Consider the following 14,850-nt stretch of genomic DNA (forward strand, 5'->3'; position numbering starts at 1 on the left):
AACCTCAAGAGGAAGAATAATAAGATTTTAAGTTGTCTCAAGGGTAGAGACATTATATTTTGATATGCATGAATTATACATACATCATGCAAATCATTGAACAAACATACAGTAGCCTGTTTCTTTCCATAAATGAAGCCGTGTTTGCAGAGGGGTTACAGGAAGTTGATTTAATTAATGCACAGCACACCACCTCATTGTTCAGGTATCTCTGGAGAGTGAAGTGATCTGAATAATTCAAATTTTCCATATAACTGAAGTTTATCTTTTTAACTTTCCAAATATATTTATTTTAGTGATTTTTTAATCAAAGTCTTCCTGGAATTAACATATTCAAAACATAGTTTAAAATATCTACAATTATCCAGGGACTACAATGATTATTCTATGGCATCATATAATAATGCTGTAGGAACTACACAGGTCTAAATGGGCTGTGCACTCTTAAAAACGTAGAGCCTTAGATGCCCTCTCGGGGTTTCTCAGCCTATCTGGAGCAAACTTTCTCCATGATCAGCTGCCACTTCATGCTACTCTCTGAGTACCCTCCAAGTACAATTTTAATCTACTGCTTTATTTTTTGCATAATATTCTGGGACTATTCTGAGACTGGCTCTTTTATTGCTTCTAGAGAGAGGGAAAAGGAGGGAGAAAGAGAGGGAGAGAAACATGGATTGATTGTCTCCTGCACGTGCCCCAATCGGGGACTGAACCCACAACCCACGCATGTGCCCTGACCCGCAATCGAACCAACAATCTTTCAGTTTGCTGGACAATGCCCAACCAACTGAGCCACACAGGCCAGGGCCCCTTCATGTTTTTAATGCAGGAACTCTCTTCCAGGGCTTTGGGTGAGTGGTAACCTGAATCAAGGAAATCATTTTGGCTTAAAGAAATCATGCAAATTGATCCCCTTTAAGCACCTCTTACTGTGACTATTGAATACTCACTGATCCCAGTGTCCTTACAGTACTGGACCAAGAACTGTCCCATGACTTTTAGAAGATGATTATATTCTTGGACATTAAGAAATTCCTGCTTATTGTGTGATGGTTCCATGATCTCCAAGGGTACGTTAACAATTCCAACCACACCTGCACCAAGTCTGGAGGAATAAACACACATAAATTTAGTGAAAGTTAACTAAAGAGAAAAAGCAGAAGCAAATATACCCAGTATTTTGAAGTCAATTTTTTCAAAAATAAATGTGTTCACTTGGTCTGAACCATGTCAAAGGTTAACAGTTATTTTACAACAGTATCTTGTTACATAAATCTATGATGATCCCAGGTATGTTTAGGCTTTAGTACATCATCTCTGAATTAATATGCCTCCTTCCCCAAACCTATCACCTTACATGGGGAATCAGATGGTGATAAGTGAGATGAAGAAAATAAATCGGAAGCTGTAATATGCAAAAAAAAATGACAGATTTTGAGGGTGGGGTCATGGCAGGGGCTGATTTTATTTAGACAGTCCAGGAAGACCTTCCTGGGAGGGGACTTTAGAGCTAGTGCCTCAATGACATACTAGGACCAGCAGTATGAGCTAAAGACAGAAGGTTCTAGGCAGAGGAAATAGCAAGCGTCAAACCCATAAGGCAGGAACAATTTTAGGGTGTCTGAGGAACAGGAAGCCTGCTGGTGTGAGGGAAATGCAGAGAGAGGGTGGGTATGGGTGGGGTGGGGGGTGTCAAAGAGCCAGGTAAAGACCAGGTCCCTGGAAGACCATGGTAAGTAGTTCTATTCTACATGCACTGGGGTTTGAAGCAAGGCATGCATTGGGGTCTGACACTAATTTATGTTTTCAAAGATCATTCTTGCTGTATCCATGCAATAAAAAAGTATATATTTATATACTCATCCTTTTCACTGGACTATAAGTTCCTTAGCAAATAGCAATAGGTCTTCACCATCTTCTGCAGAGTTTAGTGCAATGCTTGGCACACATGATATTCCAATACAAGTGCTTGTTAAGTGAACATATGAATGAATTGCTAATTCCTTAAGAGTGAGAAAGCAAGATGAAAAAGTTCCCCTAAGCCATTCCACTGGTCACAGTTGTCTTGTCCAACTCTATGCTTTCTATAATCTCCTTTCAGGACACTACATAATTCATGAAAGCAGCTGGTGGAGTTTCAGACCATTGGGAAAGCACCACAAAGTCTTGCTCTGGAATTCAAATAGGCTTTAGTGTTAAAAATATACGCTCATGCAGTTAACTGGCAAGAACTCATACATGAAGGGGCTACACAAAATGTTAACAGGGTTGTTTATATGACTATGGATTTTTCTTTTCTAAAACTCCTTTCATATGCTTGCATTATTTTTAAATTGGTAGAATCCTGAAAACTTAACTCAAATAAATGGTGCAAACAATGTTAAAACATCAAGTTGCTAAGAAAATGCATTGAAAAATTTTCCAAAAGTGAGCTTCTTCCTTAGAGCAGGCATACAGCTCTACTGGTATTATAAATTAGGCAGATTAATGCCTGCGCATTGATGGGAAGGGTGAACAGAGGATGTGACACCTGCTCCTGTTATGATTAATCACTCATCTAACTTCAGAAACAGCATCTTACAGCAACCTCCCTCCTCCTGCCTGTGCCTCTGAAAACAAAAACATACTTACAAGGATTTCATTTTCAACTGCGGACCCACTTTCTCATGCATCTTGATCAGGCGGTTATTACTGTAAATGAACATCCCAGCTTGGTTTCGGTTTTCTATGTTCACTCCAAAGAACAGGGAAAGTGTCCTTGCTTTCTTTAATTCTCTAGCATTATATTTAGAAAAGTTTTAAAAAGGTTTTATTAAATAAAAATATACAGCTTACGAAAAATGTGAATAATTAAACTCAGAAGGCAAGTATGGAGGAATTGTATATAAGGTACCTGGTATTTTGCAAAATCTACTCAGTATACACAGTATCCCTGCCTAGTCAAGTGTTTTGCATAAACATATGGCCAATAACTGTACCAATCAAACACAAACATTCCTGGATTCAAAAACAAGTTTACCAATTTAAATGTACAAGAACTAGAAAATGCCAAAATAGTCGTAAATGTTAACTGGTATAATATGTACATTGCACCACTTTTGAAAAATGATGACTTGACTATTTTAAAATTCAGGTATTTCTAACACTGGATGGGATTTCTAAATTCCAGCATGTTCTCAAGCCTCCAAATGTCCTATGTCAGTCGGAATGTGCCAGAAGATATTCCTTAGCTTTTGTTCTTTTTCCAAAGTCAAAGTTAACAAAGTTTACAAGGACAACAGAAGCTCCTGTTTCTCTAACTCTGTCCTACTACACTATGTATTATGTGACTTTTCTATTAAAAGTGTAAAATGGAATATGATAGAAACCACCATAGTAACAGGAGGCTATTTGGAGCTATTGAGAAGTGCCAGGACATAAAATCAGAAAGATGGACCTGGCTTCAAATACAAGTTTATCTTTGTAGTAACCATGTGACTATGGATGAGTCACTTCGACTTGCTGTCTCATCAAAAAAATGGAAATACACCTATCTGGTCACATGGGATACCATGAAGACTAAAAGAGATAATGGTAATATATACCTGGAACAGATTAGGTGCTTAGCAACTGTTATTTTCTTTTCCTAAGAATGGTAGCAAATATAATTCCTCCCCTCCACCCACCCTATAGCTCTTTTCATTCCACAAAAAATGGCCTTTTCTTTTCCAATTTGTGACCATACGCTATTACAACTGGCATAAGATACTTACTGGACTGATTAAGTGTATCATTAAAGGACAATGATAAAGTTCTATCAGCCCTGACTGGTGTGGCTCTGTGGATTGAGTGCCAGACAGTGAACCAAAGGGTCACCAGTTCGATTCCCAGTCAGGGCACATGCCTGGATTGTGGGCCAGGTCCCTAGTATGGGGCACGCAAGAAGCAACCACACATTCACATTTCTCACCCTCTCTTTCTCCCTCCCTTCCCCCTCTCTAAAAATAAATTAACAAATCTTTTTAAAAAAACCTTCTATCAGCCCTTTTCTGTGGATATGATATAGAGTACATAGACTTTCTGAGAAAGTTATTAACATGGGTTCATATTTATAAATTTTTAACATGTAGGATTAAATATATGTGAATTGAGCTTTTTCTCAAAAATGTTTATTCAAAATAAATCTACTCAATAATAGGTTCCCACTCTTTAACAAAAGAATACTATGTAAGGAATCCCCAAACAGAGTGTTACAGGATATGACATAATCACTCTGTGATCTTAAGTGGCATACCGCTTGTCTTCAATTTTTTTTAAAAAGCCTTTTGCTATAAAAATTTCACACCAACTGGCATTATTATTAATAAAATATAGGCTGGTTACATTTCATGCATATCAGTGTGACTTCAAACAAGTCATCAACCAGCTTTTTCTTTCTGAAGACTCTAAAGGGGCCTTTGCTTTTCAATGAAGATTTCTATGTCATTTATTTAACAATAATTTGGATAGATGCATAACTAACATTTCAAATTTAAGGTTTTGAGAAAGTGATGATTGGTTACATAACACTTTATGAGTCATGAAATAAAATGCTGAAAACTAGTAATTCTTCCCTAAAAATTCATTTCTCAAAGCTAATGCAGTTTTTGAAGTCTGACCTTACTTAAACAGCAGCAAATATTTTCAGTTTAACTTGTTAAACACTTGAGCTGGAGAGCAAGTCAACCTTACAAACATAAATAATGGTGCTGTAACACAGGCTTACTATTTTTATCTAAACCATATATACATGATAAACTTACTTGGAATATTTTCTACCTTAAATTTTAGTAAGTACTAGAAGAGGGAAGAAACCAGGACCAACTTTCCAAAGTTTAATTGGCAAAGGACACAGGGAAAGTAAAGTTGTCAGCAGATCCCCTGGGAAAGTCACTTCTTCATCTAATCAGATACTGAACTAATTTTTTACTCTGTATTCAGAAGTTTGAACATTATATGTAAACATATGTGTACCTGCAAATATATCTTTATAAATACTTTATATTGATTATGTTGGTTACAAGATTTTGATCATATGATGCTTAATGTATAAGTTGTCATAGGCTGAGAGAGAGAATTTTTTGCAAAACCACCAAATCTGCCTATCTACTCAGATATCAAAACTTGTTTTAGTATAGCACATAGGATTCTGGTAAACAGAAAATCTTATGCCTTACCTCCGTTTCTCTTGAAGAATCTTATGCTTTGCTTCCACATCTTCCAAAGCTTTCTGTATTACATCCTGGAGAAGAGCACTTGGTTAGAAGAGAACATTATGCCATTAAATTAACGAGGGCTGAGTTCATATTTATTATCCTATTATATGAATGTTTCACAAGGGTAGCAGTGATAGGTCACATTGCCTAATGCAATTTTACCACAGTAGAAAATAAATACTTGATAACTGACTACTTCCAATAGCTAAGAAGACAAACTAAATTCTAGCCCACAGTTCTCTTCTTGCACAAATTCTGATGCCCTCTCTGCCTTGTAGAGAAAGAACCACTGATCCCTGTAACCACAAAGGTTTTCACACTAACTTCCTGAAAGCTTGGGAAAGTCACTCAATGTACCTACACTCTGGCTTCCATCTGTGAGAACAGAAAATGCTGAATCATATAAGGCTTCTGTCAGGAAAAAAATATACATATAAAATTTAAAAATTTGGTCAGGAGCCAAACGAATTGCTTCCTTTACATAAAGTTTCTGATATGCCCTAAAATTTTCTTTCTCAAGAGTGCCTCAATACCAGTGCCCTCTTTCTTCTCTTTTAATTTGATATATTTGGTTCATGCACTATCCTCTCTCTAATACACTCCCTCTAACCAGACAGGAAAAAATGTATCATTATTTCACAAATAAGACTATACTTTTAGAGGACTTCCAGTCAAGACAGAGACATAGGTAAACCTGGCTTGCCTCCTCACACAACCACAGCAAAAATTACAACTAAACTATAAAACAACTATCACCAAAAAAACCATCAGAAAGTCAAGCTGTACGAAAGTTCAACAACCAAGGAATTAAATCACATTCATCCAGACAGGGAGAAGGTGTGGAGATGCTGAGACGTGGAGACACAGAATGGGCAGTCCCACACCCGTGTGTGGTGGACAAAAATTGGGAGGGATACCTTGGGAGTGAAGGATCTCAGCCCCACACCAGACCACACAGCCCAGAGTTCCAGTGCCGGGAAGGTAAGTCCCCATAACTTCTGGCTGTAAAAACCAGGGGGCGTTGGGGCAGTGGAAGAAACTGCAGGATTCTTAGGTGTCTTCTCTTAAATGGCCCATAACAAACTTAGGACTTACACAGATTCACACCCTCTGGGCTCCAGCACTGGGGCCCCAGCTGGAAGGGCACCAGTGGTATATAGGGAGAAACTGAAGTTTCTAGCAACAGGGCAAGCACCAGGGAACAGCTTCCTCCCAAACAAAACTCCAGAGGCCAGGCAGAGGCATTGTCACCTTTCTGAGCCCTCCCACACACCAAGTCACAGAGTGGCAACACCATAGCTGAGACTCCATGAACCTGGTTTACACAAGTTGCCCCACCCAGATTATTACCGAAGGCTCTGCCTCATCCTACTTATTCATGCAATTTTCTACAATAGGCCACACTGCTAAGATAGGGAATCAAAGCAGCTCTACCTAATACATAGAAACAAACACAGGGAGGCTGCCAAAATGAGGAGACAAAGAAACATGGCTCAAATGAAAGAGCAGAAGAGAATTCCAGAAAAAGAACTAAACAAAATGGAGATAAACAACCTATCTGATGAAAAGTTCGAAACACTGGTTACCAGGATGCTCAAAGGACTCATTGGGTACTTCAACAGCATAAGAAAGACCCAGGCAAATATGAAGGTTACACTAAGTGAAATAAACAAAAACTTGCAGGCAACCAACAGTGTAGTGGATGAACTCAAGACTCAAATCAATGATTTGGAAAATAAGGAATAAAAAGATTTACTCAAAACAGCAAGAAAAAAAATTATCCAAAAAACAAGGATAGGTTAAGGAGCCAATGGGACAGCTTCAAATGTACCAACCTTTGAATCAACAGGGTATCAGAAGGAGAAGAGAAAGAGCAAGAAATTGAAAATGTATTTGAAAAAATAGTGAAAGAATACTTCCCTAATATATTGAAGGAAATAGGCATACAAGTCCAGGAAGCACAGAGTCCCAAACAAGATGGACCCAAAGAGGACCACACCAAAACACATCCTAGTTAAAATGGCAAGGGTTAAAAATAAACAGACAATTTTAAAAGCACAAAGAGAAAAGAAGTAAGTTGCCTACAGGGGGATTCCCATGATACTGTCAGCTGATTTCTCAAAAGAAACTTTGCAGGCTAGAAGAGATTGACAAAACATATTCAAAGTCATGAAAAGCAAACACCTACAGCCAAGAGTGTTCTACCCAGCAAAGCTATCATTTAGAATTGAGGGCAGATAAAGTGCTTCCCAGACAAGGTAAAGCTAAAGGAGTTCATCATCACCAAGCCATTATTATATGAAATGTTAAAGGTACTTATTTAAGAAAAAGAAGATCTAAACTATGAACATTAAAATGGCAAAAAATTTACAACTTTCAAAAATTAAATCTAAAAAACAAACTAAGCAAACAAGCAGAACAGAAACAGAATCATAGATGTGGAGATCATTTGGAGGGTTTTACGTCAGGAAGGAGGACAGAATGGGGGAAAAGGTGCAGGGATTAAGAAGTACCAATTGATAGGTACAGAATAGACAGGGGGGTGTTAAGAACAGTATAGGAAATGGAGTATCCAAAGAATTATATACATGACCCATGGACATGAACTGCAGGGGGTGATTGCTGGAAGCAATGGGGAATACCAGGTAGAGGGGAACAAAGGGGATAAAATTTTGGACAACTGTAATAGCATAATTAGTAAAATATCTTTCTTAAAAATGCACTTTTAATATTCTCCATCCACTGGATGTAAAAAATGGGCATCCCATTTGATGGGCATAGCACTGACTGAACATTATTTGCACTAACTTAGAAGTAAAAAAAAAATGGTAAGTGGTTGGTAAGGATTTCACTTCACTTCAAATTCAACCACTCAACTGATGAGAGGAATTTAAGAGGTCAAATGCCAAGGTCATTCTACTTTCCTCTCTTCTCTGTGTTAAAAAAACCCCCCAGTGTACAACAGAGCAGCAAAGCAAGCTGGTCAAAGACATCCCTGCCCTTCCTGTCAGTACACTTAGAGTGCAGAGCAAAGAGTGAGAGCTCAGGGTTAAGGCCACAGGAAAGCAAGGTCCTGACCCATTAGAGAGAGTCTGTTTCTCTTGTCTCTCAAATACATAAAGCCAAGGAAATTGATTTCTTAGAGATAAAATACCAAAGGCTTAAACTTTAAATCAATAGCAAGATGGGATTTGCTTTAACTTAAAAAATATATATATATATATATATATATGTATATATATATATATATATATATATGGAAAAATAGTAGGAGAATTTGGGGAAAGGCATACATAGCTGGGGGCATTACAATGTGCTACTCTGATTTCATCCACAATCATGACCATTAGACATAAGAGCCCTTCTTCAGGCACAGCCCTGGTCTTTGAAAGTTTCAGGGCAAATCATGAAAAGAATTGATAAATTGAATCCATAGAAAAGAATAAAGTGAAGTAAGGCCTTTTCTTCTCCAAATACATACTTATCCCTCTGTATGTATGCAAGTGTGTTGTATAATAATTCACCATGTAGAAATCTTTGTTCCATATTTTTGGTAAAAGTTAGCAAACTTACAATGCATGTTCTACAGTAATCAATATCTTTTTCTCTTAGTTGCCATGCATTATAATTAATAATAATAGTTCTTTGTAATCTATCTTACTTGTGGGTATATTGCAAGAACTACAGAGAATGTTTATGACTGCGTGGAGTACCTCATATGAAAAGATCTTTGTAAGCTGGAAGTATTGTTATTAATATTCATCATTATAGCACGTAATTCCCAACACTGGAAAGAAAAATTGCTTATTAGTCTCTCCGCTCTGCCCATTTATTTATGTCCATAAGGAGCTATAATTTGAAAAGATATTTTCAAGGAGACTTGATAGGCTAGTTTTTTTTATCTGATAGCTTGTCATTCTTATCTCCTTTTCTCGTATTCCTTTTCTTTTAATTTTAAAGAAATAAGTTGTGATTCTCTTCCCATTGTTCCAAATTCAACCTATGTTTCATTCATCTTTGCTCTATCTCAGCCTTCCCCCACTTGCTGAGTTTTGTTTCCTTTCTCTGCATTCATCTATTCTGTTACCTGTGTGAAAATCAACTTAACCATCTGAGCTTGTCTTTCCTTAAAAGTTTAGGGAGTAAAAGATAAAAGACAACAGTGTTAAGGATAAGAAAAGGACACTGCCATTTAAGAAGACTATTCTCTATGTCATACCTGGGTAGAAAAAGACAAGGAAGTTCTGTCAGGCTGGTTTACCTTGATTTGTGCATCTTTCAAGGTGAGTTCAGCTAGAAGCAGAAGTAAGGTAACTATGATATTATGAATCTTTTAAGCAATTTTAAGAGATCATTCTAAACATACATAGCCATGACCAGGGAGACTTATGAATAATCATCTCAGAAAATCCCATATTCTATCCACAGATCTTAAACATTCTAAGTGTAGGTAGCCATACTGTACTTCCTCTTAGACATGGCAACTTAAAGGGAATAAATATATAAATACAAATTAAAAAGTCATTACTGAATGTTTGGCTAACTGAAAACTATCTAAATTCATAAACTTTTGATATAGAAATGCTCGTTGCTCCTAGATCACTGGGAAAGTATGGCTCTGTCCTTACTGTGAGAGAAGAGAATGTGTAGAATATTCCTTCTCAAAGTGGATGCGACACTAGTCTCCAAAATTATCTAACTCAGCATCAGTGACAAGGGTTTCTAAAATATACCAATCCAGTTCTAAGTGCACACTTGAAATTTGTATCATACTTATAATAATAAATAACATAATAACTAAATAAAACCAGAGATGGGAAAATGTTTTATAAGATTCCTTAGAGGTAGAAACTACACTTGATTCATTTGGTCACTGCTGCAATGCTACTGCTGTATGTTTCCTAGAACATGTACACAATTCATGTTTGTAGAATGAATGAACAATAATGACACAGGCCACAGGTAACTACATACCAATCTTTACTGCTTCTTCTGCCTTTTTAACTTCATTTTTAAATGCTCCTTTAAAAGAAGTTGTGACATACAGATACTTTCTGAAAAAAAAAAAACAATCAAGTCACACTACCATTTTAAAGTATAATAAAAATACTCTTTAAGAAGATTACATACTCCTGATTTACATAATTAATGAAAAAGATATATACAGTAAGTTGCATCTAGCTGATAAATCAGAGAACTTTATTCCTCAGAAGAAATTCCTTACCTTTCAATACTTGGAATTTTTTTCTTTCCTATTGAATTTATGGGAGTGACATTAGTTAATACATTATATAGGTTTCAGGTGTACAATTCTGTAATACATCATCTGTATGTCGTGTTGTGTGTTCACCCCAAGTAATCTCCTTCCATCACCATGTATCCCCCTTTTACCCTTTTCAACCTTCCCCAACCCTCTTCCCTTCTGACATCTGTCAGTCTGTTCTCTATTTATGAGTCTGCTTCTACTTTATTAGTTTATTTTGTACATTAGAGTTCACATACGAGTGACATCATATGCTACTTGTCTTTCTTTGACTGGCTTATGTCACTTAACATAATGTTTTCTAGGTCCATTCATGCTGTCACAAAGGTTAAAGATTTCCTTCTTTTTTTACAACCAAGTAGTATTCTACCGTGTAAATGTTCCACAACTTTTTTCTACATATACTGTCATGTCATCTGCAAACAGTGACAGCTTTAGTTCTTCCTTTCCAATGTGGATGCATTTTATTTCTTTTCTTCTCTGATCACTGTGGCTAGAACTTCCAATACAATGTTGAATAGAAGTGGTGAAAGTAGACACCCTGATCTTAGGGGGAAAGCTTTTAGTTTTTGCCCATTGAGTGTAATGTTGGCTGTAGGTTTCTCACATACAGCCTTTATTATGTTGAGGGATACTCCTTCTATTCCCACTTTTCTGAGTGTTTTTTATCATAAATATGTACTGTACTTTATCACGTGCTTTTTCAGCACCCATTAATATGATCATGTGGTTTTTATCTTTTGTATTGATTATGTGCTGTATTACATTTACTGATTTGTGTATATTGTACCATCCTTGTATTCCTGGGATGAATCCCACTTGATCATGGTTATGATCTTTTTAATGTCTTGCTGGATGTGGTTTGTCAATATTTTGTTGAGGATTTCAGCATCTATGTTTATCAGTGATGTTAGCCTGTAGTTTTCTTTCTTTGTTGTGTCTTTATCTGGTTTGGGAATTAGGATAATACTGGCCTCATAAGAAGAGTTTGGGGGTCTTCCCTCTTCTTGGATTTTTGGAATAGTTTGAAGAATTTGGAATAGCTCTTCTTTAAACATTTGGTAAAATTCTGTGAATCTATCTAGCCCAGAGACAAACTCTGGGCGAGGAGTTTTTTGATTACTGCTTCAATTTCATAAGCAGATTATTGGTCTATTCTGGCTTTTTGCTTCTTCTTGACTCAGTTTTGTAGGATTATATGTTTCTGAAATTTGTCCATTTCACCCACATTTTCAAATTTCTTGGCATGTTTTTGTTCACAGTAATTTCTTACAATCCTTTGTATTTCCATGGTATCAGATGTAATTTTGCCTCTTTTGTTTCTAATTTTATTTATTTGGGTCATCTCTTTTTTTCTTGATGAATATGGTTAAAGGCTTGTTGATTCTGTTTATCTTTTCAAAGAACCAGCTCCTGGATTTATTGATCCGTTGGATTGTTCTTTTAGTCTCTACATCACTAAATTCTGCCTTGATCTTGATTATTTCCATCCTCTACTTGCTCTGGGCTTTGTTTGTTGTTGTTCCTCCAGTTCTTGTAGATGTAGGGTTAGGTTGGCTATTTGAAATATATTTCTTTTTTAGGTATTCATGAATTGCTATGAACTTCCCTCTCAGGACTACCTTCTCTGTGTCCCACAGGTTTTGTGTTGTTGTGTTTTCATTTCTTTCCAGAAACATTTTGATTTCTTTCTTGATCTCATTGTGTACCCATTCATTGTTTAAAGACATGTTATTCAGTCTCAATGTATTTGAATGTTTTTAAGTTTTTTCCTTGATATTGGCTGCTAGTTTCAGGTCCTTGTGGTCCAAGAAAATGCTTGATATGATTTCAATTTTCTTGAATTTGTTGAGGCTTGTTTTGTTTTCTTTTTAAAGTGTTTTTTATTGATTATGTTATTACAGTTTTCTCAATTTTCCTCCTTTGTGCTCCCTCCACCCTGTCCCCCCAACTCTCCAGCATTTCTCTCCCCCTTAGTTCAAGTCCATGGGTTGTACGTGTTAGTTCTTTAAGTCCTCTGTTTTCTATATCATTTTTATCTCTCCCTGTCTACTTTATGCCTACTAAATATGCTTCTTCTTCCCTGTACATCCCCCCGCCATTTCTCCCTTCCCCCTCTCCACTGAAATTCCTCCATGTGATGTCCATTTCTCTGATTCTGTTCCTGTTCTGGTTGTTGATTAGTTTTTGTTTTCATTGTTTTTCTTTTCTTTTAGGTTCATTTGTTGATAGTTGTGAGTTTGTTGTCATTTTATTGTTCATATTTTTTATCTTCTTTTTCTTACATAAGTCACTTTAACATTTCATATAATAAGGATTTGGTGATGATAAACTCCTTTAACTTGACCTTATTGAGGAAGCACTTCCATTCTGCCCTTTATCTGCCCTTCCATTCTAAATGATAGCTTTGCTGGATAGAGCAATCTTGGATGTAAGACCTTGCCTTTCATGACTTCAAATACCTCCTTCCAGCCCCTTCTTGCCTACAGGGTTGCTTTTCAGAAATCAGCTGATAGCCTTATGGGAACTCCTTTGTAGGTAACTGTCTCCTTTTCTCTTGCTGCTTTTAAGATTCTCTCCTTATCTTTAATCTTGGATAGCTTAATAATTATGTGCCTTGGTGTGTTCCTCTTTGGGCCCAACTTCTTTGGGACTCTCTGGGCTTCCTGGACTTCCTGGAAGTCTATTTCCTTTACCAGATTGAGGAACTTTTCCTTTATTATTTGTTCAAATAAGTTTTCCATTTCTTGCTGTTGTTGTTCTCCTTCTGGCACCCTTATAATTCAGATATTGGAACATTTCAGGTTGTCCCAAAGGTTTGTAAGACTCTCTTCACTTTTTTGAACTCTTATCTGTTCATTCTGTTCCAGTTGAATGTTTATTTTTTCCTTTTGTTCCAAATTGTTGCTTTGAGTCCTGTTTTCCTTCCTATCACTGTTGGTTCCCTGAATATTTTGCTTTATTTCATTTTGGGTATCTTTCATTTGTTTTTTCATTTTTTGACCAAGCTCAATCAGACCTGTGAGCATTTTGATTACCAGGGCTCTAAATTCTTCATCAGATAGGTTGGCTATCTCCTCATTGTTTATTTCTTCTTCTGCAGTTTTGCTCTGTTCTTTCATTTGGGCCATATTTCTTTGTCTTGGTGCACCTGATAAGTTGTAAGGGGGTGAGGCCTTATGTATTCACCAGGGCAGGACAACCCTCTTTGCTACACTGCGGTGCTGCCTGTGGGGGAGGGGCCAGAGAGGGAACAATGCAGCTCGCCTGCTCATCTCTAGCCCACTTTCCAACAAACTCTCCTGTGGGACTGGTAGTTTCTCCGGCCGCAGCAACCGCAGCAGTCCTCAGTCAACTCTGAGTTTCAGTTTCGCCTTCAGCTAGCCCTGCCCACACAGCCCACCTCCTTGCCACAGCCAGTCCCACCTGTGCAGTCCACCAGTTGAGGCTTGTTTTGTCTCCTGTCATGTGCTCTATCTTTGAAAATATCCCATGTTCATCTTGAAAGAGTGTGTATTTTGCTTTTTTTGGGTGAATGGTCCTGTATATATCAATTAAGTTCGTTTGATTTAGCATGTCATTCAGTGCCACAATATCTCTGTTGATTCTTTGTTTGGAAGAGCTGTCTGTTGGTGACAGCAGGGTGTTAAAATACCCTACAATAAGTGTGTTGCTGTCTATATTTTTCTTGAAGTCCTCCAAGATTTTCTTGATGTATTTTGGTGCTCCTATGTTGGGTGCACCTATGTTTAAAATGTTTATAGCTTCCTGATGGATTCTTCCCTTTAAAATTCTGAAATAACTTTCTTTGTCTCTTTTTATGGCCTCTGCTTTGAAATCTATTTTGTCTGATATAAGTATTGCTACCCTGGCTTTTTTTTTTTCCCCTCTCCATTTGCTTGGAATATTTTTTTCCAACCCTTCACCTTCAGTCTGTGTGGCTCTTTTGTTCTGAGGTGCGTCTCTTGTGGGCAGCATATGTGCTGGTCATGTTTTCTTATTCACTTAGCTACTCTATGTCTTTTGATTGGAGCATATAAACTATTTATATTTAAGATTACTATTGATAGATACTTATTCATTGCCATTTTTTCCTTTTGTACTTTGTTCCTCTCTTTATATATATACCTTCATCTTCTTAAAGCATTCCCTTTAGCATTTCTTGCCATGCTAGTTTGGTGGAGTGTATTCTTTTAATCTTCTTTTGTCTGGGAAACTCCTTATTTTGACTTCCATTTTAATTAAGAGCATTTCTGGGTAGAGTAGTCTTGGTTGCAGGCCTGTGCTTTTCATTATGGAATATTTCTCATTCTCTTCTGGCTTGTAGTGTTTCTGTTGAGAAATCAGCTGCTA

At 37.0% G+C, this 14,850-nt stretch overlaps 1 protein-coding gene across 1 annotated transcript in view; it reads right to left on the reverse strand.

Moving 5' to 3' along the window:
* Positions 1-14,850, reverse strand: part of MORC1 (MORC family CW-type zinc finger 1) — a 172,302-nt gene that overhangs the window by 85,537 nt on the left and 71,915 nt on the right. Inside the window, exons 10-14 of the mRNA XM_045851829.1 lie at positions 10,209-10,288; positions 9,454-9,527; positions 5,196-5,260; positions 2,632-2,775; positions 951-1,105 (exon numbers count right to left, since the gene is read on the reverse strand). Coding sequence (XP_045707785.1) covers positions 951-1,105; positions 2,632-2,775; positions 5,196-5,260; positions 9,454-9,527; positions 10,209-10,288 — 518 coding nt within the window. The remainder of the gene's footprint in view (positions 1-950; positions 1,106-2,631; positions 2,776-5,195; positions 5,261-9,453; positions 9,528-10,208; positions 10,289-14,850) is intronic.

The sequence above is a fragment of the Phyllostomus hastatus genome, unplaced genomic scaffold (assembly GCF_019186645.2).
Source record: "Phyllostomus hastatus isolate PE091 unplaced genomic scaffold, TTU_PhHast_1.1 phas_contig_86, whole genome shotgun sequence".
NCBI lineage: Eukaryota > Metazoa > Chordata > Mammalia > Chiroptera > Phyllostomidae > Phyllostomus > Phyllostomus hastatus.